Source organism: Odocoileus virginianus, chromosome 33 (assembly GCF_023699985.2).
Source record: "Odocoileus virginianus isolate 20LAN1187 ecotype Illinois chromosome 33, Ovbor_1.2, whole genome shotgun sequence".
Taxonomy (NCBI): Eukaryota; Metazoa; Chordata; class Mammalia; order Artiodactyla; family Cervidae; genus Odocoileus; species Odocoileus virginianus.
In genome coordinates, this window is record NC_069706.1 from 16,036,335 (window position 1) to 16,063,617 (window position 27,283).

Sequence of the window (27,283 nt, forward strand, 5' to 3'; positions counted from 1 at the left end):
TCCTGAGCTCCCAACGAAGGGAGCATGTCAAACTACAGTCAACAGCTACCAGCTGTTATGCTACAGCTGGATGGGACCTTGACAGTGGGGATGGGGTCATCTGGGTGTTCCCCTCAATGAGGTTTTCACTTTGGGGGCTATTGTGAGTAATGTGTGTATTACTGTGAGTAATACTATGGCCATTCATATCTGAAAACCTGTTTTCAATTTTGTTGGGTACATGCTGAGAATTGGAATTGCTGGTCCCATGTGGTAATTCTGAGTTTAACTTTTTAAGTAAGTGCTGAGCTGTTTTCCAGAATGGTTTCTCCTTTACATTCCCAGCAGCAGTGTATGAGTCTGGTGATACTTTCATTTTCCTTGGGGAATTGCCTTCCTCTTTTGGTTCATGTGGATTAAACAATATTGACCTCTCTGCCTCAACCACGTGCATCCAAGCAGAGTCTAGCCAACCAGCATGTGCCAAAGAGACTGCTTCAAGAATGGGTGTTTGCCCCAAGCCAGGCCAGTGAGATTCAACTCTGAATCTAGAACAACCCCTGGGCTTTTATTACTTGTACCAATAAATCGACCATCCTTCATGTATCAGGCCAGTCTGAGTTGGGTTTCCTGTCACTCGTGACCAACTGATTACATTATCTTAAGAGGTGCTTGTATAAAATCTCTGTTTGGGATATTTGTCTCCACTGTGTGTTTGACATTTATTGAGTTGACTTTACATCAGGTACAGCTACAAGTCAATGCTGGAGTTGGACTTGGGCTGTGAGGGCGAGAATGCATCAGTGAATGGTCAGAGCTGCGATCTTGCAGACAAAAGGGAACTTCCGGCTGCAGGTGTTATCATTCCATGACCTCAGAGCTGTGGTGGGAAAAAGCAGAGACTCTGTGTGAAGGTACACCTACCACAGTAAAAGTAACCCCACCATCCCACCAAAGTAAAAGTCCTCTCCCATAAGCTTGGTGTCTACTGGCATCCCTTTCTTGCTGATGCTTGATGCGGCTGCTGTCCAGCCTTACTCTCTCCTAAGGCTAGTGTTGACTTGCTATTCTGGAGAGGCAGGACAAGCCTCACTCAGAGGCTTGACCCAGCTCTGACTCCCAGGTGGCTCCCAGAATAGCAATTTGCTCCCCTAATCAGAAGAAGAAAAAGGAGCCGGTCAGGGTTTGGATCTGGAGTAGATATCGAAACCCAGCTCCATAGTTGCTTGCTGTGCAAACTCAAACAAATCACTTAACTTCTCTGAGCCTCAGTTTCTTCATCTATAAAGTGGAAATATTAATTTTTATCTCTCAAGATTTTTATGAGCAGCGATGATGCTCATGGAGATGGTGATGACTGCTGATAGCACATGCAAACCACTGTAGTCACTTTATGTTCCTTATCTTCTTTTTCCTTCCCATCAACCCTGTGAGTTAAGTGTGACGAGCCCCATTTTATGGATGAAGAATCTGAGGCACCAAGAAGTTGGCTACTCGATCTACAAGCGGTGGAGCTGCAGTTCAGACAAGGATAGTCAACTCCAGAGTCCATGCTCTTGCCACAGGGCATATCAGCTCTATCTCCTTCAGGGCTCAGAACAGCCCTGTGGGTGGGACTGATGATTATAGATGAGGAAAGAGAGAATAAGCTATTGCCTCAGGACACAGTTAGAATGCAACAGGGCTGGGACTTCAACCTGGCTGGGTATTCTTTTCACTACTGTGCCTACACACTCTTCCTGGCTTACTTTTGTTCTAATGTACACAAGCATGAGCCACTTTTAGTGTGTTGCTGAGCTGACATAAAAGCACCATCCTTTGGTCTCTATACAAGTTTCTTGCTTTCTTTCTTTTCATGCTTCTGTCTCTAATGTCTTTTCATCCAAATCACAGTTTGCATGTCAACAACACACCATTAAATATTATTTAAAATGCATCCACCACAGAGAATGGCCACGTCCCTAACACCTCCAAGGGGTCTCTGGCCACCCTCCAAGGTGTTGAATAACTCACAGTGCCTTAACCATCCCTGGTGCCTCCCAGCACCCCTGCAAGAGCCCTGGCCTCAGGGGCACCCACCGCTGGTGGGCCGGTACCATATCTGCACGCAGTCCTCCTCTTCTGGGTCTGCATGGACGCCGTCGTCCGGCTGGCTCCCATCCCAGTAGCTGTAGTCATAGGGTGAGCCATCTGTCCATTCAAACTTCCCTTCCTGGGGGGTCGCATCCAGAGGCAAGGAGCAAGCCCAGGAGAGAAAGATCAGACATTCAAGCCATCTCCAGCTTGGAGTAACATCTAATGCCTTCATACCTAACAGTGCAGAAGCCCTCACTTTTATCTGATATACTATTATTACCACCATAACTGGTAAAGGAGAAACCCTGTGGACACAAAGCCCCTCCATGTCCCCTGCCTCTTGCTTGTAGAAAACCTGCAGTCTCCGAGGCCTCCCGTGAGTCACAAAAGAGCAGGTTCAAACAGTTAATGATTAGGACACTGGAATCACAGACTCTGTAGTTCCTCCCTAAAGATATCGACGACAGTGTCCCATGCACATTCCTGAGTTGTTTTGCGACTACTGTGATTGGCACAGAGGGAAAAAGCTGACTGCATGAATGACCAGACTGCATCCCTGACATAAGCTGCTCCATCTTGTGCAGCACTGGATCTGTGCTAGCACAGTACCCAGAACTGTCTTCAAGGAAATGAGGACAAACTGATCCTGGAGTTGAAGAACCAAGATGATGCTGATCTGACCACCTCATGACAAGTTTCATAACGACTGTGGGAGCTGGCTGTGCTCTTCTGCATATATCCCCCTGCCTGTGCACCCCTGAAACTCCCCTTTAAAACCTTTGCCTCCTAACCAGCAACTGGGAGACAGTTTGGGGGACCCATCCGCCATCTCCCCAGGTTTTCAAAATGCAGCATCTTTCTTATTCCATCAACCCTGTCTCTCAAACACTGTCTTTTGAGTTTGGTTCCAGCTCTGGCTGGTAATATTACTATCTGTTGTTTGTTGAGGGCTTATTATATATCATGCCAGGTGGGCATTTTGTCCTCACCATCCTGCAAAGCAGAAATTGTCATCTCCATTTTATAGATGAAAAAACTGAGACTCAGATTAGTCTACCCAAATTCACACAGTTAATAAAGCATTAGTGCCAGGATTTAAACCCAGGTCTATCTGACTCCAGTACTCAAGACCCTAACTATTACATTAAAAAATTTTTTCCTACCAGTGAGTGGAAATCATTCTTCATCTTTTTTCTATCTGTCCAAGTAGTGTGTATTTTTCTTGCCTGCTGTGGAACCACTCTGACCAATTACAAGAAAAGTCCTGTTGGGAATTTGATTGGTGTTGCAATAAATGTGCAAATTAACTGCGGAAAGAATGACTTCTTTGCAATGCCCTGGAACAGAAGTCATTTCTCCATTTATTCAAGTTTTTAGAAGAGTCTCTCTGGAAGCATCGATGATTACGGAAGCCACGTTGTATAATGGAAATTGCATGCACCTTCTGGGAGACTAGAGCCTGGGATTCCAGCTCCTCTCACTTCCTAGCTCTGGAATCTAGACAACTTACTTAACTTCTCTGAGCCTCAGTTTCCACACCTGTAAAATGGAGTGAATATTTCCCTCAGAAGAATTATTGTGAGAATTGAATGAGTTGAAAGCACTAGCAGACTTGCCTTGCATGTGGTACCTAGGATTGAAAAGAAAAGTATAAAAGCAAGTCCTTTTACTGTATCATTTGTTATTATTATTCTCAAGTCTTATAAGTTCCTTAACTCTAAGTGTATTCATAAGCCAATTTTAAAATTACTACTATAATGGGACATTTTGATTCTTTTTTTAAGTTACAGCTTCTATATAAGTTCTTGCCAGATGAATTCTGCTGATTGTTGTTAAACTATCTTTACTGAGCCTGGCCACTATTGTTACTTCTGCTTCACTAATAGCAAGTTCGACCACGCTAAATGAGCTCTCACCGTGCGCCAAGCACAGGCTAAATCCTTCACATATATTGGCTCATTTACTTTGTACAACCAGGCAGCATTATGATCACTCCATTTCACAGCTGAGAAAACTGAAGCCCAGAGATGTTAAAAAAAAAGAAAATTGTCTCAGAGTCACCTGTGTGTGTGCTAAGTTGCTTTAGTCATGTCTGACTCTTTGTGATGCTGTGGACTCTAACTCACCAGGCTCTTCTGTCCATGGGATTCTCCAGGCAATAATATTGGAGTGGGTGGTCATGCCCTCCTCCAGGGGGTCTTCCCAATCCAGGCATTGAGCCCGTGTCTCTTACATCTCCTGCATTGGCAGGTGGGTTCTTTACCACTAGCGCCACCTGGGAAGGCCCCAGAGTCAGCTACTGTAAAGTAAATGGTAGAAGAGGTGCTGGAAATGGAACTCTATTCCCTGCGGTGCTCTGAGGCAGGGTTGGAGGTGTACATATAGGAGAGATGCTCCGGATGCAGCTTGCCTGGGGTAAGTCAGCAGACAAAATCACCAGGTAGAGTCTGCTGAGATACTGCCAGGAATGAGATCTGGCCCAAGCCAGCCCTCTTTGGCCTTGTTCTCCCACCATCATTCCACCAACTCCTCCTCACTGCCTCCCAGACACACTGGTCTCTAGTGTCCTTGAGTGTGCTGTGACTCTCCCGCCTCAAGGCCTTTGCCCACGCTGTGCTCTCTGCCTGGAATGTTCTTCCTCTGACTGACTCCTATTTGTCCACTGGACATCAGCTTAAATGTCTTTTACTTGGGGAGGCTGCGGCAGCTGTAGATGTGCCCTGCTCAGAGCTCCTTCATCAGGACCTGCTGGGGGAGCAGGGCTGACTGACAGCTCCTTGGACCCAGAACTGCATTCACAGGGAGAACATGCTTCCTTCTTGATCACCGGTATTAGTGCTGGCCCACTCCTGCTCAAGTGGGAGTCCTGGAATGGGCATCCTCTGCCAGGGGATGCCCCATTGGCTTAGCCAAGACTTTCCAGAGTGTTCTGCAATCTGAGGCTCTCCCCATCCCACCCACCCCCATCTCCTTTCTCTGGGCTCATCATGGGCTGAAGGTCTTCCCTCCTGCCATATATACCTGCCTTCTTTTTTTCCTTTGCAGATATTTTCCCTCAAAAGCCTCTTACCCATCTAATCAAGTTTTTGTGTCTTTTTTTTTTTTTTTTGAGAATCCAAACCTAAACAGAGCCCATCACTGGCCATCTGATATGTTTCCATCCTCGTCTCTTTCACAACATTTATCATATTCTAACTGGGGTGTCTTGGTGTCTGATTTCTCTGTATGCTGGGCATGTGGCAGGGACCTGGCACATAGGTTCCATGTGAAAAGCTGGTTAAATCAAAGTGGAACCTTGGCTGGAGCTTCCAAGAGGGTGTGATGGCCAGCACTTGCTCACCTGCCTGTGATCGTGAAGCCCTGTCCAGATGTCAGCTGGAATCCCAGGAACACAGCTGTTTACAAGATCGTACACAAAGACATTCTCCTCCCAGCTGCAAAGGTAAGAAACCCAGGTGCATGTTACTCCTTGCCTCTTGGCGCAGGATTAAGTTGCAAATCAACAGCAACCTTTGTTAATCCTCCTGGATCAAAGTAAATACAGAATGTGATGCAATCTGGCTTTCTCCTTTTTCTTTTTTACCTAGGGCACCCACATGGGCTGTCCTGTCAGGGGCATTTCTGCATTTTTGCCATGTCAGTGCAAAGCAGGACTCAGCACTGCTATTTATCCTATAAACTAAGTCTATCTCAAAAACACTAGCAAATAAGGTGGATTATATTGAAGAGACAAAAAAGAAAAAAAGAAAAAGAAAAGGAATTGACATTGTATTGCATACATCAAATAACAAAAATCTCCACTGGATGTTCTTGCTCTTTCTCAAAAGCCCCCCACCCCCCTTACAGTGCTAGTCCTTATATAGCCTCCTCTCTCCTAATTTTTTTTCTCACAGAACATCTTCAAAATCTTTGGCTTTGCTGGAAAACTCAACTAGAGGCTTGAACTTGCATAGTCAACTCAGCAAAACCAAATCCTGAAACTAACTACCTACCCTCTTCAACAGGTGTCTTAGGCCATGCAGGCTGCTACAACAAAATACCACAGTCTGGGTGGTTTATGAACTATAGCAATTTATTTCTCACAGTTCTGGAGGCTGGGAAATGCAAGATCAGGGTGCCAGCATGGCCAGGTGAGTGCACCTTCTGGGTGCATACTTCTTGCTGTGCCCTCACATGGCAGCAGGGGGCAGGGGAGCTCTGTGGAGCTCCTTTTATAAAGGCACTAATCCTGTTCATGAGGGCATCACCCTCAGAGCTTAAGCATCTCCCAAAGACCCCACTTCCTATCACCATCACATGGGGCATTAGAATTTCAACATATGAATCTTGTGGGGACAAAAACATTCAAAACACAGCAGAAAGCATTAGTGGGATTCTCACCTCCTATTTCAAAGAGCTTATAAAGTAATTTACCTAACAAAAGAAACTGGTGGAGGGCCCTGGAAGTAGTCTGCTGCCTAAAAGAACACTTAATCCATAACTCCTTTCAAAACAGGATTATGTTGAGGTATCCTTTATGTTGCAACAGATTGCATCTGCTCCTGATGGCTTCTTCTAAATGACCACTCTATAGACTGCCACCTTGTCTAGAACGCCTGCCCATCAATTTCATTTTGCTTAAGCTGTTGGTAGCAAGTCAAAGCACACATAATGCTGTGCCATGCTGCGTGTGCTAAGTCATGTCCGACTCTTGCAACCCCATAGACTGTAGCCCGCCAGGCTCCTCTGTCCATGGGATTCTCCAGGCAAGAATACTGGAGTGGGTTGTCGTGCCCTCCTCCAGGGGATCTTCCTGACCCAGGAATTGAACCCGGGTCTCCTACATTGCAGGCAGACTCTTTACTGACTGAGCTATAAAGGAAGCCCTAAGCACACATAATAACTCTCCTTAACTATGTGTTTGTGGAAGACGTTACCAATCCATCCCAGAAGCACTCAGAATTCTGGTTCTCAGAATCTTTCTCAACACAGTGCTCTAGGCAGTCATGCACTAGGAGTTGCTAATCAAAATTGTTATAAATTGAATGCTTGTGCCCCTCCCCCAAATTCATATATTGAAATGCTAACTCCTGATGTCACTGTATTAAGAGGTGGGGCCCTTGGGAGGTGATTAGTTCATGAGGGTGAAGCCCTCATGAATGGGATTAGTGCCCTTATAAAAGAGGCCCTAGAGAGCACCCTTGCCCCTTCTGCCTTGTGAGGATACAGCGTGAAGATGACCATCTGCAGACTGGGGAGTGAGCCCTCAGCAGAACTTGACAACACAAGGTGCTCTGATCTCGGGCTCCAGAACTGTGAGAAACACATTTCTGTTGTATATCAGCCACTCAGTCTGTGACATTTTTGTAACAGCAGCCTAAATGGACCAAGATAGATATTATTAGAAGCAGTGGAGAGGAAAGATGGTGGGTGGGGCAAGTCTTACTTGCCCTCAGAAAGAAGATCTGACGTGGGTAAACTAAGTGAGTGCTGACCTCTTGAGACACCCATGATTATAATTAATAAAAATAATTAAGAACTCTCACTATGAAGCATTATGTTACCTGAGTGCTTGTGTAAGAACTTCAGATCCGTTATCTCCTCTAAAATCCTCAGTCTTAAAAGCCCAGGGTAACTATTGATGTTTCCCAGCTGAGGACTCTGACTCGGAGAGTTTATGTGACTTGGGTAAGATCACCAGGTAGGAAGTGGTGGAGTGGGGACTAGCCTATGGCTGCCTGACTCTAAAGCCCTCTTAATTTCCTCCTTTATAACATCTGCTATCCCCATCCCCTAAGCTTCCCAAACCTTCAAGATCCTGATCCAGGACTAGTTCTTCCAGGAAACATTCAGTGAGCACCCTCTATATAATCCCTGAACACCTGTAACAGAAAGTTTCCATGCTCCCCAGGGTGGGCTGCTAGGCTTCATTTTCTGCTTCTCAAGGTTGTGTGTGCAGGCTAAGTCACTTCAGTCCTGACTGACTCTTTGTGACACTGTGGACTATAACCTGCCAGGCTCCTCGGTCCATAGGGTTCTCCAGGCAAGAATACTGGAGTGGGTTGCCACGGCTTCCTCCAGGGGAGCTTCCCAAAGCAGGGATCAGACTGTGCCTCTTATGTCTCCTGCATTGGCAGGCGGGTTCTTTATCTCTAGCGCCACCTGGGAAGCCATTTCTCAAGGTCTCTTCTCTCCAAATGGGCTTCAAGGACCACATGGACCAACCTCACACCTTATTTCTATGTGGCATCTTATCTCACACCATCACCAGGCTCTGTTCAGTGTTGATGTCCCAAGACCATCTGTTTTATCTAACATTAGAGTGGTATGATTTGGGGGGGGGGCAAAGTATTCTCCAGTCCAATGTGTCTTTGCTGTTGGTCTTATCCAGCGAAGCACTGGCATTCCCATGTGCCCCCTCATGCACAATTCGGAATGTCCTAGATTAACTGCTGAACATGCATGGTGTGCGGTCGTCTAGGGGAGTGGCTGCCCTGCCATTAAAATGGCACTATAGCCACCTTTGTTCAATGGCACCTGCTTGGAAAACCATTTCAATATTTCATTGTGTTTTCCCCATATGTGGTCAAAATAACTGGGAGATAGAAATGCCCGAGGTGCTACTGTAAGTAATAAGGAGCGAAAATCAAATGAACTTAATTCAATTCAACTGTCACTTGAAGCAAAGATGGAAATTATTAGGTAAGCGGAAAGGCTGAGAAACTTAAACTTTAATTAGATGCTCCATGAACATAAGTTGATTGTGCGTTTAATTATGAAGGAAAAGAACAAAATTACAAAGCATGAAAAAAATGCCAGAATTAGAGAATTGGATTGTGTCTCAGGGACAAGATGTAATTAGAGATTTTATAATATTGTCTAGCTTTATGGGAACTGAACTTGGTTTATAACAGATGAATGTGTTGTGTAAATTCAACTTTCCTACAAGTTTTCGGGAAAGTATCACACGCCAGAGTGGAAAAATACCTGTATAAGAGAGGAGATGCTAGCATAACATTTGGGGAACATTTGTATAAGAGAGAAAAAAGAGGGATGTCAGGAGTTGAGAAGAGAAAGGAGGTAAGTTGAGGCAGAAAAGAATAGAATTTGAGTCAGGGGCTGCTGGAAAGCCCCCAAATCTACCTGGAATCCTTCTTAGTGCCTATTAAACCAAGGGCTCCATGGGGGAGGCTGGGCTGTCCTTCCCATGGACCGCCAAAGGGAAATCTTCATGTGGAATCACCTTTAAATTTCCTCTTTATTACATATATTTAATTTTCCTCTATAGGCTGGGAGTTTTTGAGAACTTATTTTATCCATCTTTATATGTGCCAGTCATATGCTGTGTTGAGCTCTGTATCACAGGGGATTTGACTCTGAAGACTGCCTTGCCCAGGCTTCCACATCAGCTGCCCTCCATGCAAGGGGAGGCAACTGATGGAGGCTGGGAAGGTGAGGGAAACCAGGGTGCTTCTTTCCCTCTCTACCTGGGGAGGTGCTGGCAGGGGCTGCCTGGCTTCTGTGGCTCCAGCTCCCATCAGACTAACCTGCCCTCCAGTTAGGGGTAGAGCTGGCTTCCTGCTGGTGTGAATCTCTAGAAAATCTACTGCGTCTTTAAGTTCTCAGAGTCCATCCCTTGCATATGTATGAAACTCCGTGTTAAACACTTGTAGTGATTCCTGTTTTCCTGGTTAGACGTTGATTGCATCACTATATTCTTCAGCACCACCAAGGATACAGTGGATACATTGCTAGATGAATCAATGTGAGGATTCAAGAGTTGTTGTTGTTGTTTTTAACTAAGATTGAGGACCCCTTCCCCATTTGTAACAAAACTCAGCAACTCTAAAGCGTAAAGAACCAACCAGCGTCCTAACTTCAAGTCTCTGAGATCCTTGAAAAATCAGGAAAGACTGTAAATTTGTAGCTTAGGGGCAACGGAACACATCACACCTGGCTTCAAAGAACTCACAAATCAGCAAGGAAATCAGATGTGAAAAGAAGTTACTAACGTGATGAAGAAAGTGCTCCTTGGGAGGTGGATATGTGCAGTCAGGTGCCACCAAGTCTGGAGTGACTTCAACGCAGAGATGGCAGAGCTGGGTCTGGAAGGTTAAGAAAGAGTCTACCTGGAGAAGACGGGATGGGAGTTCCCAGTGGAGGGAACAGAATGTGCAAATATGCAAGAGTAAATGGGCTGGACCACATTGGAGAATGTCAAGATGGTCAGCGTGGCTGGGGCTTGGGAGGCATGGAGTAATGTTGAAGGAGGCTTGGTGGGTGGGCTATGGAAGCCACCTGCTCAGGTTCAAATCCTGGCTCCACCACTTCATAGCAAGATACCTTCTTGGAGCCTTAGGTTCCTGTCTGTGACATGAGGGTACCAACCTAATATGGTTTGCAGGAACTTGATGCTTATACATGATGCATGCCAAGTCACTTCAGTTGCTTCTGACTCTCTGCAACCCCATGGACTGTAGCCTGCCAGGCTCTTCTGTCCATGGGATTCTCCAGGCAAGAATACTAGAGTGGGTTGCTATGCCCTCCTCCAGGGGATCTTCTCGACCCAGGGATCGATTCCACATCTCTTGTGTCTCCTGCATTAGCAGGCAGATTCTTTACCACTAGCGCCACCTGGGAAGCCCAACTCTTAGCATATAAATGTCAGTTATTATGCCTTATGTTATGTGAGTTACATGTATGTTATGAGTTGTTTCATTGGTTCAAACCCCCTGTGATACTGAACAAGGCATGGCTTAAGTTTGGCACTTATGAAAAATGGACCTTCCAGCCTGCAGTTTGCAACCCTTGCTAAATGCTTTGTCCTCTACCACCAAGGCCAGTTTCAATGACAGTAACAGCTGAAATTACCAAAGAAAAACACCACTGGAAGACACCATTCTCTACATCCCTTTCCACAGGGGTGCTTGACTGGGCTACAAAGGACAGAGGAGTCCACTCACCTGTGGATGGAGGCCAGTTTGGCGGACTTCCTGCCGATGGAGAACTCCGAGCAGTAGAAGTCAGCCTCAGCCCAGGTCTTATTGAGAGGGAAAAATCTGTAGCAGTGGCCTTTGAACTCCATCCAGAAGAGAGGGCACAGGGAAGCCTGGGGCAGCTCTGGCATGGCTGGGGACAGAGAGAAACGGGCTGGGAAGAAGGCTGGCCATGCAAACACTGATGCTATGGCTTATGACATCTTTTAAAGTACAAAAGTAAAAAGTGATCCCAGTATGATTAACACATGCCTAAAATTTACAAAATAATAAAAGTAATATGTACTCATTATAGAATCCTTGGAAAATGTTACTGCCTTAGTGTTTTTCTTCTTGTCATGTCCATAAACCCCTATCAGTATTCTGATTTCTAAAAATTAGAGTATAAGCATTTTCCCTCATATTATTATAAATTTTTGTAAACATTGTTTCAAACAGCTATTGAATACTCCCCTGAGTGGCTGGACCCCTCTCCCCCACCAGAGTTTATTTAATCATTCCCCTATTTTGGTCTAATTAGATTGTTTCCTGTTTTTAAAAAAACAATTAGAAAAAGTGCTGAGATGAAGAGCCTTGTGCACCAAGCTTTTGCAACATTTCTGATTTTCTGGGGAGAGATTTTTAAGGCTTTGATACAATTTGCTAAATTGCCTCCTGAAAGCAATTTCTACTCCCACGGTGATGTCTGAGAATGCCCATCTCAACCCGCCCTTGCAGGCACTGTTACCACTTTAATGGCAATCTTCGCAAATTTTATAGGCAAAAAAATGGTATCTTATTTCAATCTGCAATTCTGGGCTCTCTGGCGAAAGCGGATATTTCCCTACATGTTTAATGACAAACAACAGCCAAGACTATTTATATCTTTAGTCCATGACTACTGGGGTTCAGGATGTGTTCTTAATTCTGAAAGGGGACAAATGATAGGCACATGTTTGAGACAGTAAAGTTCTCCAAAGTCTCAGCCCCTCTGGGGGGCCTCTTAGTGTAGTTTGGAAAACCACGATTGAAGAAGACCAAGCTGGGGAGAAAGGCGTGCTGAGAACCTGCCTGGAACTTGGATGTGTGGCTCAGCTGTGAGAGCAGGTACCAGGCGGTGGTGAAATTGTTAGACTGGAGTCCAGAAGCCTGGGTCCCAGTCCCAGCTCTGCGTCTCACATGCTATGCAATGCTGGCACCTTCCTTTCCTTCTCAGCGGTCGGGCTAGCACCTCTTGTGGTATCTGGGGTGTGGATCTTTGCCTTCAAAACCACTCTATTAGCTGGCTGGGCTCATGAATAAGAAGTAGTGGACCACGTTTACCGAGCATTTATGATGTGCCAGAGACTTGCTGGGGCTTCCCTGGTGGCTCAGTGGTGAAGAACCCGCCTGCCAATGTAGGAGATGCAGGTTCGATCTCTGGGTGGCGAAGATCCCCCCGAGAAGGAACTGGCAAGCTAGTCCAGTAGTCTTGCCTGGGAAATACCAGGGACAGAGGAGCCTGGTGGGCTACAGTCCATGGGGTCACAAAGAGCTGGACATGACTGAAGCTAATGAGCCCAAGCATGATGTCTGTACACATACAACTCTATGGATTTTTCTGGGGGAGGAAAGGGACAGTTGCTTTAATCAACAGAGCTGAGTTTCCCTGGTGGCTCAGAGAGTAAAGAGTATGCCCACAATTCAGGAGGCCCCGTTCAACCCTGGGTCAGGAAGATCCCCTGGAGAAGGCAATGGCAACCCACTCCAGTATTCTTGCCTGGAAAATCCCATGGATGGAGGAGCCTGGTGGGCTATATAGTCCATGGGGTTGCAAAGGGTTGGACACGACTGAGCCACTAACCCACACACATGTAAGCAGGGAGCTTCCAGCTGGGGGCTATCTGTCCCTGATGAAAGCCACTGGGCTTTTCTGTTTGACCAGAACCAGCCCTCTTCCCACCCCAGGCTGCTGTGCTGGTCAATCCTGTGTGTCCCACCCCTCCCCGCCAGTCCTGGCCAATCGTCTTTCAAAGAGTGCTAGTATCCAAATTGGGGTCAGCTGATCCAAAATCTGCTCTCTTAACCCTCCCTTATATGCAAAAGGAGTTATGAGGTTAGTGAGCTCAGTACCTCTGGCCCTTCCCTGCTCCCCTCTGGACCCCTGTCTCCTCCTTTCTCAGCCGAGAGCACTGGTCTAGAAGGCATTGCCTCGATGCTGAGAGGGCTGAAGGACCCCTTGTGAGGCTGGATGTTGCTGAGCTCCCTGTGGGGACTTTGCCAGTGCCTTCCTCACAGAGAGAGGCAGCAGAATCACTCCGAGGGGTCTCCTTTTGGAGCACTTCCCCCTTTGCATGAATGAGAAGCAGCAAGTCATTTCCATCTGCTTTCCACCCATCACTTATAACCAAGGACACACGTTGGTGAGAACTTGGCCACGTCTGTGCAGGAATTAACTGGAACAACTGACCCAAGACGATGATATTTGCTGGTGCTAAACAACTTTCCCCATTCTTACCCATGCTACAATTATTTTACATCTGACTATGCCAAAGCCCTTGACTGTGTGGATCACAATAAACTGTGGAAAATTCTGAAAGAGATGGGAATACCAGACCACCTGACCTGCCTCTTGAGAAACCTGTATGCAGGTCAGGAAGCAACAGTTAGAACTGGACATGAAACAACAGACTGGTTCCAAATAGGAAAAGGAGGACGTCAAGGCTGTATATTATCACCCTGCTTATTTAATTTACATTCAGAGTACATCATGAGAAATGCTGGGCTGGAGGAAGCACAAGCTGGAATCAAGATTGCTGGGAGAAATATCAATAACCTCAGATATGCAGATGAAACCACCCTTATGGCAGAAAGTGAAGAAGAACTAAAGGGCCTCTTAATGAAAGTGAAAGAGGAGAGTGAAAAGTTGGCTTAAAGCTCAACATTCAGAAAACTAAGATCATTGCATCCAGTTTCATCACTTCATGGCAAATAGGTGGGGAAACAGTGGCTGACTTTATTTTTCTGAGCTCCAAAATCACTGCAGATGGTGACTGCAGCCATGAAATTAAAAGACACTTACTCCTTGGAAGGAAAGTTATGACCAACCTAGATAGCATATTAAAAAGCAGAGACATCACTTTGTCAACAAAGGTCCGTCTAGTCAAGGCTATGGTTTTTCCAGTGGTCATGTATGGATGTGAGAGTTGGACTATAAAGAAAGTTGAGTGCGAAAGAATTGATGCTTTTGTACTGTGGTGTTGGAGAAGACTCTTGAGAGTCCCTTGGACTGCAAGGAGATCCAACTAGTCCATCCTAAAGGAGATCAAACCTGGGTGTTCACTGGAAGGACTGATGTTGAAGCTGAAACTCCAATACTTTGGCCACCTCATGTGAAGAGTTGACTCATTTGAAAAGACCCTGATGCTGGGAAAGATTGAGGGCAGGAGGAGAAGGGGATGACAGAGGATGAGATGGTTGGATGGCATCACTGACTCAATAGACATGGGTTTGGGTGGACTCTGGGAGTTGGTGATGGACAGGGAGGCCTGGGGTGCTGCAGCTGATGGGGTTGCAAAGAATCGGACATGACTGAGTGACTGAATTGTTCATACTAGAGATGGAAGTGGGGGATATAATCACCCCAGTTTGCCCAGGACTGTCCCAGTTCTAAATCTGAAAGTGGCACATCCCAGCCCCCCACTCCCACCCCTTAGCTGATCTCCTGGAGCAGTGGTTCTCAACCAGGGGGTGATTTAAATTCCCAGGGGACAGGAAGCAATGCCCAGAGACATTCTTGGTGGTGGGCCTATTGGCATCCAATGGGTAGAGGCCAGAAATGCTGCTAAACATCCTACAATGCCCAGGACAGCCCCCACAACAAAGTATTTTCTGACCTGAAATGTCAATGGGGGACTTCCTGGTGGTCCAGGGGCTAAGACGCCACACCCCTAATGCAGGGAGCCTGGGTTCAATCCCCACATGCCGCAACTAAATATCCTGCATGACGCAAGCAAGAGCAAGACCTTGCATGCTGCAACCTAGAGCTGGGGCTGTCAAATAAATAAACAAACATTAAAAAAAAACCCAAACCAACAACAAAATGTCAGTAGAATTCCTGCCCTAGATGGAAAGCTGAATTCCAAAACATAAAATAACCCCACGGAGCCACAACACAAAACATCACAGCAAATGTCCACGTTTCTCAACCCATCTGTAGTTTCTTCACAAAAATTGCACCAGAAAACTGATCAGAAGTAGAGTTCGGGTTCTTTCTCTAATTTTAGAGTTAAAATGTAAAGCTGTCACAAACCCGTGGCTTAAAAGCCCCGGGGCTAGAACACCGTGGTTAAATTTAACTGTACAGACTTCACGGAAGGATGGTGCAGAGGGCAAGTCTTGCTTTTCACCCCCAGTCTGAGATAAAGCAGACCAACTTCTTTCTCATCTCTCCCACGAAGGGAGGATTCCCCGCTCCTCATCCGGTGTAATCTTCCCCAGAAGGTGGAACTTTTTACCTTCTCTCTGCTCCATGAGAGGTCTGTGCTCTATGAGGGGATCCCGCTCTCAATGCTCTGCTTCAAATGGCTCAGCCGTCATCCCCCCCAACCCCGGGTGGATGTAAAACCCGAGCTTCCGTATTAGGGAGGCTGACTCCGCATCCAGAGCGCTGCTGCGCATGTGCCCACCGCTTTGGTTTCTTTCTTTTGTTTCCTGACCCTGGGCGCCCCCAACACTTTCTTGGAAGCCCTGCTTACTTTTCAGTTATTTTAAGTTTAAGTGAAGTCGCTCAGTCGTGTCCGACTCTTTGCAACCCCATGGACTGTAGCCTACCAGGCTTCTCCGTCCATGGAATTTTCCAGGCAAGAGTGTCATTCCCTTCTCCAGAGGATCTTCCCAACCCAGGGATCGAACCTGGGTCTCCCACATTGCAGGCGGGTGCTTTACCATCTGAGACACCAGGGAAGCCGCTACTTTTCAGTGGATGTCTGTAAAAGTTTATCTGCATTTCTAGATGTCTATAGTGGAGCCATTTTCTGCTCTCCAATTTACCAGAAGTTCTGATCTGGAAGTTTCTCCCCTCGTTGTCCTCTCTTTTCTTTTCCTTCATTTAAAAAAACCACAACTTTTAATTTTGGAATAAATTTAACTTTATGGGTAAGTTGCAAAAATGGTGTACAGAGTCCTTGAATCTACTTCACTGTTTCCCCTAATGTTACCATCTTACCATTTCTATGGTACATTTGTCACAGCTAAGAAATTAGTATAGGTACATACTCTTCGGGGCTTCCCAGGTGGTGCTAGTGGTAAAGAACCTGCCTGCCAATGCAGGAGACATGAGAGACTAGGGTTCGATCCCTGGGTGGAGAGGATCCCCTGGAGGAGGGCTCTGGCAACTGGCTCCAGTATTCTTGCCTGGAGAATTCATGGACAGAGGAACCTGGCGGGCTACGGTCCATAGCGTGAAAAAGAGTCAGATGTGACTGAAGCAACTTAGCACGCATGCACTCTTCACTAAACTACGGGTTTTATTCAGATTTCTCCAGTTTTTTCCTTACTTGTTCCCAAATCCAGCCTAGGAAACCCCATTATATTCACTCTACCTTAGTGTTTTATTTGATATCAACTATCTTTGATATCAAATACTATCACTGTCTTGATTAAGCAATTGTTTATTTCTTTCCCTAGAAAATGCACAATGATGTGTATACACATACACACAGACACACATACTCTCCCCCCATTATTTTTGGCCTCACTGTGTGGGATGCGGGATCTTAGTTCCTGACCAGGCATTGAACCCTTGCCTCCTCAGTGAAAGCAAGGAGTGTTAACCACTGGACTCCCAGGCAAGTACTATACACACACACTTTTGATTAGACAAAACTGACAAGAATTGGCTGGAACTGGCCAGAATTGTCTGGCGTTGTTGGATATTTTCCCCAAATCATCTTTATCTCTTCTCCTTCCCGCTCCTTGTATCCAATCAATTTTTAAGTCTTGTTTATTCCACCTCCCAGTACCTCTGCAATTCCTTTCTCTCTCCTTCTTTTTCTTCCTTCCTCCCTTCCTTCCTTCTTTCCTGTCTTCCTCCCTCCTCCTTCCTTCCTCCTCTCTATCTGTGTCTCTCCCTTCCACATTCTTCCTTTCCCCGTAGTCTCTCACAGAAAGCTCCCAATTGCCTCTTGGCTGTTCTTTCTGCCTTATCTCGCCTTGCAGATCCAGAGAGATCCTTCCAATGCCCTGAGCTGGTCCTCACAGACGCCCTCCAGGAATGCCCGTCGCCTTTGGGAACAGCGCTCCCTCCCGCCCCTGCAGCTTATCCCATCGCTCACAACATGTTCCAGATTTGCTTTAGCTCTTGTGTGTTCAGTTCTGCAGACACTTGCCTTGGCCTGTCTTCAGCTGATCTGAGTTTCCTCCTTGAGTCTTGACTGTGCAGTCTTCTTTAGGGAAGACGAGGTAGGAGCCTCTCTGAGAGCCCCTAGAGCCTGCACACCCACCGCTCATGAGTCCCCGTGAATTCTTGTTCAGTCTGGCCTCCCATTGCTCAAGGTCTTCTGTGATCACCCCTCTCCCCGGTGCCTGGCACATAGTAGGTGCACAGTAGCTAGTTTTGAATGACTAAATGCATGCCAGGGAATCAAACACTGCTCCTTTGGGTCAACTGCCCCTTTGAGGAGGGGGCAGGACAGTGGTGAGAAGGGTGTGGGCACCACTCGTGTCCTGATGCCTCCAAACTGGTCTCTCATGCCATCCTCTAGGATGGCATGCCGGGACTTTTCCAGCTGAACACTGAGGGCATTGACTGACCCTGGGTTTCCATATTGTTCAGCACAATGGCTGCTGTGAGAAGCGGTATCAGCATCACCAGGAAGCTCATGAGCAATGGAGAGCCTCAGCCCCCACCTTCCCACCCTCCTCCCCACTCCTGGTCCCTTTGATTTTCTCCACTGAGCAAGTGGTGGTTATGGATGCCTGGGGTGAAACCTACCAGAAAATGGGGCTGTGACAGGTCACTGCTCAATTAATCCCCTTTCCACCTGGACAGGCAAAGGCCTTTAATTGGGAGGACCTGGGAGGCAAAAAGGAGCTGCTTGCCTGCACTGGGATGGTAATAAACTCCACCCTGCCCGGCATCCCACTCCCCCCACGCCCCCTCCACCTCCTTTACCTTTGGGATTTTAGAAACAAGCATTAGAAGGATCTGAGAGGACTTGCATCAACCTGGAGCTCAGAGTAAACTCAGCTAAGCTGTGTCTCTTTTGTGAAGAGATGTCTATAGCTTTATCGCTTGACAGGTAGTGATGGCAGCACCTACTGAGCTTCCATCTGAGCCACGCAATGTGTCCGGTGTTTTGTACATAACAATTCATTTAGTCTTCATACATCTTATAAGGTAAGTATCATGATTCCCCAGCCCCCACTCCCCCCCACCCCCCGCCTATATAGATGAAGAAATCAAAACACAGAGAATTTGAATAACTTGCCTGAGGTCACACAACACCTAAGTGGCAGACCTGCATGGCTCCAGACCTAATTTAGAGATTCCTGCTATATTGAAGCCTATTTCTCTGTCTCAAACTTGATGGTCTGGTCATTCACAAGTTCCCTTATTTGTTCAGGAAGTCTTATTTGAGCACCTGTTTGGTCTTAGGTAGTTGGTATGTACTAGAGATACTGTGGCATCTTATACACAGGTGACCTCTGGCCTGATGGATCTTACACTCTATGGAGACTGGCATTAAGAAAAATAAGCACAGAAATAAAATGTCATTAATAGGCAGTTAATATGGCTTTGTGTCATGCAGGCAAAAACTTGAGGGAGCAGCTCCTAATTATTTCAGAAACTTGTCATTTGTTTGCCCCTTTTCTCTCCCTGGTTGAACTGGGGGCCACCCCCACCCTGCCTGCAGGGTGCCCACTGGTGATTACGATGACACCAGAGTGAGTCCCGTTCCCAGATGGGGAAAATGCAGGGTGTTGTATAACACCCGTTATACAGGATACAGGAGCACCTGGAAGTGGTACATAACCCGATTCAGGGACCTAGAGAGCTTCCTGGAGGGGGTGATGTGAGACCCCTACTGAGATCTGAAGGATGAGGAAGAGTCAGCAGAAGAGTGTTCCAAGTGGAGGGCATAGCATGTGCAAAGGCCCGAAGGTATGAGAGAGAAGGGAGCATTTGGAGAATTGCAAATGGTTCAGCCTGGCTGGGAATTTGAGAGAGGGATGAAGCTGGAGGTGATGGAGAGGAGGGGTGGGATGTGGGGGAGGGATGCACAAAGAAGCTTGTTGCTCTGGAAACCAAGAGGCCAAACTACATGGTGTTTTACCTCAATTAGCAGCACCAAAGGCCCCCAAGGTCTCCCAGCTGGGGTGGGAGTCAAAGCTTTTGGAAGCTTTGAGCTTGTTAAGGAAAGAGGACACGCCAGAAGCGTTTGGGGCTCATTTTTTTAATCTCGCTCTCTCTTTTTTTTTTAAGAATAAATTGTCACCTTCCCACACGATCTGGCTGTTCACTCCCCTGGCCCCAATCCAGCCTCCCACAAACACACTACCCTGCTGCCTGCTACCCAGATGAGCCTTGGGAGCCAGCGGGGAGAGAAGGGGGTTCTGGGGGCCATGTGTGCCCCCTTCCACATCACTACTGGGCCCCAGATGTCCCAGGCGATCAGAAGTGTCTCCCACCTGGAAGGTGGCCCCTGGGAGAGCTGAGTCACCTGCAGCACCTCCTTGGCCCATATACCCCACCCCTGGGGGTCTTCCCACTGAGCCCCGGCTGTGGCGTGCAGAACTACTGGTCCCAGGCCGCTCATGCCTGAGCATTGCTTTCCCTTCTCCAGGGCTGCTCTTGTGGCCTTATGATACAGAGGAGACAGCACTGGGTGGTTTTTTATTTTGCTCGTAACAGTGGCCGTTCATTGCATGCTAAGTATACCTGTTGAGACCAAACTGGAAGTGGGTACCTGATTCATCCCCCCTTTACAGATGCAGAAACTGAGGCTCAAAGAGGTTAAGCTCCCACAGCTAAAAAGTGTCAGTGTCAGGATGAGACTCAGGTCTGAAGCACTCCAGTGCCTCCAGAAAATATCTTTTTTTGGTCTTGTTTTCTCATTTGTAAGACAAACATATTAAACAACAAATTTAACAGTGTAATGGACTGAATGTTTGCGCCCCACCCTCAGGTTCATATGTTGAAATCCTACCCCCAGTGTGATGGTATTTGGAGCCGGGGGCCTCCAGGAAGAAATTAGGGTCATAAGATGTCATAAGGGTGGACCCCCATGATGGGGTTAGTGCCCTTATGAGAAGAGGAGAGCTCTCTCCTCTCTGTGGCTATTTGCAAAACAGGAAAAGAGCTCTCACCGGGAAGTGAACTGGTCAACACCTCAGTTTCGGAGTTCCCAGGTTTTAGAACTGTGAGAAATAAATCCCAGGGGTTTAAGCCTCCCAGTCTATGGTACTAGGTTGCCAGAAAGTTCTTTCAGGTTTTTCCAAAATGTCTTATGGAAAAACATGAATGAACTTTTTTGGCCAGCCCAATATTTTGTGATAGCAGCCTGAGCTGACTAAGAGCATCATGATTAAGCAAATAATTCAGTGTTTCCTGGGTGCTTATTTGGCTTGGGGTCTGTGCCCTCAAGTCACAGGCTGGAGGGAGGAACAGATAACACACCTGACCACGAGTCCTTACATGCCAAGGAACATTCTAGAAGTGTGTAGAGGGCTCTTGTGACCATACAGGAGGGGTAGGGAATAGGCTAGAGTGTCCAGGTCAGGGGGGTTACTCTAGGATCCAACTCTATGATCCAGACTAGAGGGCGACTCTCCATTGCCCAAGCCTCTGTGCTCCAGCCTCAGAGCTTGGACTCTGGAGTTAGATTACTCTAGTTAGAAACTCAGCTCTTTGTGCCTCAGTTTTCTTCTCTGTAAAATGGGCATGATGATAGTGCCTACTTCACAGGTAAGCCAGTGCCTGACTCCTAGTAGGCGTTCTAGTAAACATGAGATGATATTACAGCAGGGACAGCCTCAGCCCTGGAATATTCCTGGAGCTGGGAATATTCCTGGTGCAGAAGAAGACGAACCAGGCCCACTCTCAGTAAGGATGGGTTTTGGCTGTGTGCCCACCTTCATGGTCTGCACAGGCTCACCAAGACCCCAGCTAAGCGCTCTCTAGTCCCACATCAACATACACACACACTCATACTTACAAACCCAAACACTTAGCTCACACATTCTCTTCTGAAATCACTTTGCTCTAGTGGATTTGTCCACTCAGGCTTGAATTGGGCTTTCCGCTGGGCTGGATGGATGAGGACCTTGGCCAGATTATTTGCCTTCCATAGGCCTCAGTGAGCACAACTGTAATGTGGAAGGATCAGGCTGAGTGGACTTCTGGGACCCGTCCTTCCAGCTCCAACTCTGAGGTCTCTAAAGTTGCTGGGTTGGCAGGGATCTCAGTCTCCCCATCTATAGAGTGGGGCTGAGGCACGGAGCTAGATATCTGAAAGTGCCTTTTAGAAGGCATTTTTGTCACAGCAGAAAACGGTGTCTTCAGGCCAATTCTCTCATAACATCAACAACCACCGTGGCAGAAGTGGTAAGGTAATAAGCCATTTTTCAAGTGCTTATTATGTGCTAAACTCTTTACTTGCATGATCTCATTGAAGATTCTGCAAAACCATTATTATCCCCACTTTCCAGAGGAGGAAACTTGAAGCTCCGAGAAAGGTCCCACGGGCACAAGCCGGTGAGAGAGGAGGACTTCCCTAGTTGCTCTCACTCTCACACTCAGCCTCAGGCCTTTCCACTTAATGCTGGGCAGAAAGGCAAGATCTTGGAACACACAAATATCCTTTGAAGATATTCTGTCCAATTTCTCTCCTGTTCACCCATTGCACAGATGAGGAAATTGAGGCACAAGAACAAGGATGCAAAGACACCATTATGGACTGAATGTCTGCATGCCCTCCCAAATTCACATGTCAAAGCCCTAAACCCCCAGTGTGATGGTGTTTGCAGGTGGAGCCTTTGGAAGATGATAAGGGTTAGATGGAGTCATGGGGTCCCCAGGATGGGATTAGTGGCCTTATAAGAAGAGGACAAGAGACCACAGCACTCTCTCTCTACCATGTGGCCACTTGCAAGCCAGGAAGAAGGCCCTCTCGAGGTAACAGATCAGGTGGCATCTTGATCTTGGACACGAAGCTTCCAGAATGCTTCTTGTAGTTGAAGCCACCCAGCCTGTGGTATTTTGTTATGGCAGCCTGAACTGACTAATACAAACACTCAGAGGGTTTATGGCAGACCAGAGCCCCTGATGATTGCCCGAATGAACTGACCACCCTTTACATCCCCCATCACTAGGGGTGCTAGATTAAAAAATGCCCAGTAAAATTTTAATTTTAGATAAACAAGTAATTTTTAGCATAAGGTATGTCCCACGCAATATTTGAGACACACTAAAAAAGGATTTATTGTTTATCTAAAATTCAAGTTTACCTGGACATCTATCTGGTGATCCTATCATCTTTCTATTTAAATTCACCCCAACACTGTAATAGCTCAATAATATGGTTTTATGGGGACCTTACGGATGTTTTATTACAGTATTAGTTCTATTTTAATAGGGACAGAAATAGTATCTATGCCATAGAGTTATTGTGAGGATTAAATAAATCCATATATAAAAAGTGCTTAAAACAGTGCCTGGCATATAGTGAGGGCTACACAAGCATCAGTTGTTGTTATTGGTATTATTAATAGTTTTAAAACGATGTTTGGAAAGCACCCTCCTGGTAGAGGTGACAGGCAAGATCCTCTGCCTTGAAGGGATTAAAGGACTCAGGACCCTTCCTACCCCAGAGTCAGCACCCTGACCTCCCTATTGAGTTGAAGCCCAATGTCCTTCAAGTAGGACACTGGGAGGCCACAGGCCTGTGTCTGATGGGTCCCAATCCCAGGGGATCCAGAAAATTTGCAGAGCTGAGTGTCACTAGGCCAGGCGCCAGGGAGGTCACTAGAGGGACCCCTATGTCCTCCTGCATGCTCAATGCTACAGCACAGCAGCGAGTCTCAAAGCTCCCTGGGAACAGCTATCAGAGCCAAGGTGAGGGTGGGGAGCTCAGATGCCAAATCCCTAACAAAAACATTATTTTCAGATCTTCTTACAGTGCCAGGCATTTTCCTCACATTATCTCATCTCCCTTGAACAGTAGCCCCAGAGAGGGCCATTGTGACCACTGTTTTCTAAAGGCAACTGAGGCTCAGAGAGGTCAAGAAACTTGTGCCAGGTCACACAGCTTTCAAGATGCAATGCTGGGCTTTATCACCAGGTCTCTTTGGGTCTGGCCCTAGGATAATGTCCATCAGCTGGAGGGAGAGGAGCTGGCGGGGGGCTGTCAGGAAGCTCGGCTTGGTCCCCCAGCATTCCTTGGGTCAGGCAGGCCTGCAGCCTAGTCAGTGAGGCCTCAGTGACAACTCAAGTATTTGCAGATGTCCTCCTCTCCACCTGCTCCCGACCCTGGCCCCAGTGCTCACCTGGGCTGATGTTGATGTCCGTTTGCGGAAAGGCCTGTGCGGAGAGAAGGGTCAGGACGGCTGCGGTCCACAGCCCCGACTTCTGCATTCTGGGCCCTGAGAAAGCCACCTCCAGGCCTGAGCAGGGGAAAGAGGCCCTGCCGGGTCCAACGGCTCTCCTGCCCGGATCTCAGGAGGACGGGGTAGAGAGACCCCAGTCTCCGCCCTCTCCCCTCCCCTCCTTCTCCCACCTCCCTCCTCTCCGCACACCGCGGTCAGCTCAGAGTGACTGCTGGAAGGCGGCCCCTGGCTGGCCCTCTTCGGAGAACTAAGAGGAAGCACAGTCCTGCTTCCAAGCCACGAGTGACCTTGGGCGTGGGTTTGCATCCCTTGGGACTGTAAGATGGGACAATAGCAGCATGCCCATCCCAGTCTGGCACAGGAGACAAAGCATCTTGGTGCCCTTGGACAAAGTGAAAATATAAGCCCGCATCTAGAGCTGTCTCCTGGGGCAACTCACCCGTGGATGTGATTTGTTGGATCCGTGCTGCGTGGGCAGCACTAGTGGTAAAGAACCCGCCTGCCAATGCAGGAGACGTAAGAGATGAGGTTTGATCCCTGGGTCAGCAAAGAAGATCCCCTGGAGGAAGGCATGGCAAGCCCCTCCAGTTTTCTTGCCTGGAGAATCCCATGGACAGAGGGGCCCGGCGGGCTATAGTCCACGGGGTCGCAAAGGGTGGGACACAACTGAATCGACTTAGCATGCTCGCACGTGCAGTGTTTTAAAATTTCTAAAAATTTGTTGTCAGGGTATACAATCAGGAGATTTGAAGTGTAAGTCCAGATTTCTGCGCTCTGTTGAGAATCTGAAGATCTAACAAGACAAGACTTAAGCCTCATTTGCTCACGGGAACAATTTTGCGGAGCTCAATGGACATGAGTTTGAGTAAACTCCGGGAGTTGGTGATGGACAGGGAGGTCTGGCGTGCTGCAGTCCATGGGGTCACAAAGAGTCGGACACGACTGAGCGACTGAACTGAACTGAACTGAGAGAGGGCGCCCCCTTCAGGCAGGGCCTCAGCACTTGGGCTCAGCCGGTCCCCACCTCGTCTGCGCGGCACTGAGCCCTGGATTCCCCAGGGATCAAACCCAGGTCTCCTCCACTGCAGGCAGATAATCTTGACCGTCTGAGCTACCAGGGAAGCCCCCAATAACTGCCTACCTCACCAAGTTTAAATGTAATCATTTGTCTGTAATAGTCAGCATAGAAGCTGGCAAATAGCAGGTGTTGAATGCATGATAGCAGATTTTGCTGTGATTGTCATTGCTCCTTTGCAGGTCTTTACCTGGCCTTCTTTGAACACTCCACCCTTTCTCTCCTGAAATGCTCAGCCAGGTGCCTTGACACTTCATGTGGCTGGCATTCACGGGGCAAAAACGTGTCCCAATCGCTCACTTTCTCTCTGCAACAGCCGGCTGTGCCTGCGAGGAATAACTTAACTCGTGCCCACATAGCGTGCTTTGCCAGCCCACGCAGGGCTGAAAGCCTGCCAAGGCCTGACTCATGCTCGGAGCACAGCCCAGGCCCATTTTCAGCCACAGCAGAGCTCTACCCCTTGCCTCAAAGCTTTGTGGGGGTGTGCCCCAGAGCATGAACATTTATTCATTTAGAAATGACATGTTTATTATATGTGATATGCACCGACAACTTACTGGACTAATATACCATGTCTGTTATAAAACAGCCCTCCCCCAAATTGACTTATTTAAAAAGTTCATACAGAAAATATAAAAATGGAAGACAGTTGGGATGCTTTCTTCCCACTCTCCATCATCTGGTGCGCTGACTGTCTTTCAGGGACCCCTGCTGTCGTGTCAAACACCCTCTGTGTGAATGGACCAGGTGGAGAAGGAGGGTCATCAGACATAGGCCACTGGAAATGCTTTTGAAAAGTGGAGGGTCCTTTGATTTGGCAAATAAACCTCCTAGATGATCCGTGTTGATAATAGGTGATGGCTGGAGATTTTGGTAAATGAGATCATGACCCCGCTCTGATGGAAACACGACAAGTATTTGTGACATGCTCAGTCCAGAGTGTGGTTCATGGACAAGCAGCGGCGGCATCTCCTGGGAGTTCACTACAAGTGCATAATCTCAGGCCCCAGCCCTGACCTGCTGAATTGGAATCTGCATTTTGACTAGATCCCCAGGGAATCATATGTACATTCACGTTACCTTGCTCTAGACAGGGGTAAGCAAACTTTCTTAAAAATCCCATTTTTTAAGAAGAATTAAGAATTCTTTTAAGAAGAATATATTTAAGGTGTACAACATGATGATGTGATATATATATATACACATATATATATAGTGAAATGATATGGCAAACTAATTAACGTATCATCTCCTTTTGTGTGTGCTGAGTGCACCTGAAATCTACCCTTTGCAAATTTCCAGCATTCAATACTGTGTTATTAATTATAATTATCATGCTGTACCTTTGATCTCTAGACTTTTTCATCCTACATAACTGCAACTTAATTTTTTTCTGTAAAGAGCCAGATAGTAGTGGCTTTGCAGGCCACAACTCTTAATCTTAGGAATGAGCCTGACTGGGCTCCAGTAAAACTGTATTTACAAAAAAGAGCAGTGGGCTGGATTTGACCTGCAGGCTATAGTTTGCACCCCCTGCTCCAGACTTCAAGTTTCCTGTTTAGAACATAGACAATTTATTTACTTAACATATAGGATCTTTGCTGCCATTTGGAGGTTGTAGAGGTCTCTTTGTAACACAATATATATTTTCTGGTTTCTTAGAGACATTACTCTCCCCTCGACCCTATACATGCACACAGACAGCCACTGTGCTCATGGTGGCCTGTGGGTTCAGCAAAGATCTATTTTTTCTTCCTATCATCTATCTATCATCTCCTTTAGTTTCTTACCTTTTAAAAATTGTCATTTATTTACTAGTAAGTAAAATAAAGTTCCCTGTCCCTTACCACTATTATAAAAGGGACAGTAGTGGCTAGTTTATTTCATACTTTCCAATTCAGGCATATCTGTATCTGTGTTCAAATTTCAGACCTGCTTCTGTGTGACCACACACTGATTATTTAATCCCTCTTAACTCCAGTTTCCTCATCTGAAAAATGGGAACAAATCAATACCTTCCCTCATACAAGTGCTTAGAACAATGCCTGACATTTAAATGCATGACATATGTTAAACTACCATGAGATCACTATAGGACCCTCAAAAACGCTGAATTGGAAGGTATAAAATTGAGTAGCAAAATGACTTCCCAAGAGAGAACCCCTGCGACCTTCAGGGCAATGTCTTCCAGTCTTTTTTCTAGGCATAAGTTTAAAATTTTTGCTTAGTGGTGCTCATTCCTAATTATTTTAAATGGTAGTTTTGACCCTGAAAAAAGGAAAGCGATCCCCCTGGCACTGGAAGACAGGGCATCCAGAAAGGAAAGGAATCAGGAGACGTGGACAGCTGTGACACTTTGCTTCTGCTGTTTTGTCTATAACCAGCAAACACTGCCCGACGCGTGTCCAGTAGGAACAGCCAGCAAGCGCAGTGTGTTAAAACCTTGCTGGCATTATCCTGGCTCATCCTCACACCACCTGCAGCCTTGCGGGGTAGAAACGGTCATCCTATTTTCAGATAAGACAGTCCAGCACAGTGGTCAGCCACACCGGCTCTGAATAAGTGTGTTAAGGCTGCTGCAGCAAAGTTCCAGAGATGGGGTGGCTCAAATAGC

General features: G+C 46.9%; 1 protein-coding gene across 2 annotated transcripts; it reads right to left on the bottom strand.

Moving 5' to 3' along the window:
* Nucleotides 1-239: 239 nt before the first annotated feature.
* CLEC19A (C-type lectin domain containing 19A) lies at nucleotides 240-23,971 on the bottom strand. 2 transcript variants are annotated; one of them, XM_020879048.2, is made up of 5 exons: nucleotides 23,535-23,971; nucleotides 10,998-11,163; nucleotides 5,396-5,489; nucleotides 2,059-2,191; nucleotides 240-859 (listed from the first exon to the last, which is right to left on the bottom strand). In XM_020879048.2, exons 1-5 carry the CDS (start codon nucleotides 23,620-23,622, stop codon nucleotides 780-782), a joined length of 561 nt encoding a protein of 186 aa, XP_020734707.1. In that variant the 5' UTR covers nucleotides 23,623-23,971; the 3' UTR covers nucleotides 240-779. The 2 variants fall into 2 exon arrangements, with proteins under 2 accessions (XP_020734707.1, XP_070316865.1); XM_070460764.1 differs by lacking the exon at nucleotides 23,535-23,971 and adding an exon at nucleotides 15,506-15,616.
* Nucleotides 23,972-27,283: the final 3,312 nt, after the last annotated feature.

Bases quoted from the DNA above. Each gene is read 5' to 3' on its own strand.
- CLEC19A (XM_020879048.2), bottom strand. From the start codon at position 23,622: ATGCAGAAGTCGGGGCTGTGGACCGCAGCCGTCCTGACCCTTCTCTCC. The intron at 11,164-23,534 runs GTGAGCACTGGG...CTCTGTCCCCAG, and splicing joins GGACATCAACATCAGCCCAG to CCATGCCAGAGCTGCCCCAG. The intron at 860-2,058 runs GTGGGTGCCCCT...TTCCCACCACAG, and splicing joins ATGGTACCGGCCCACCAGCG to CTCTGAGGTCATGGAATGAT.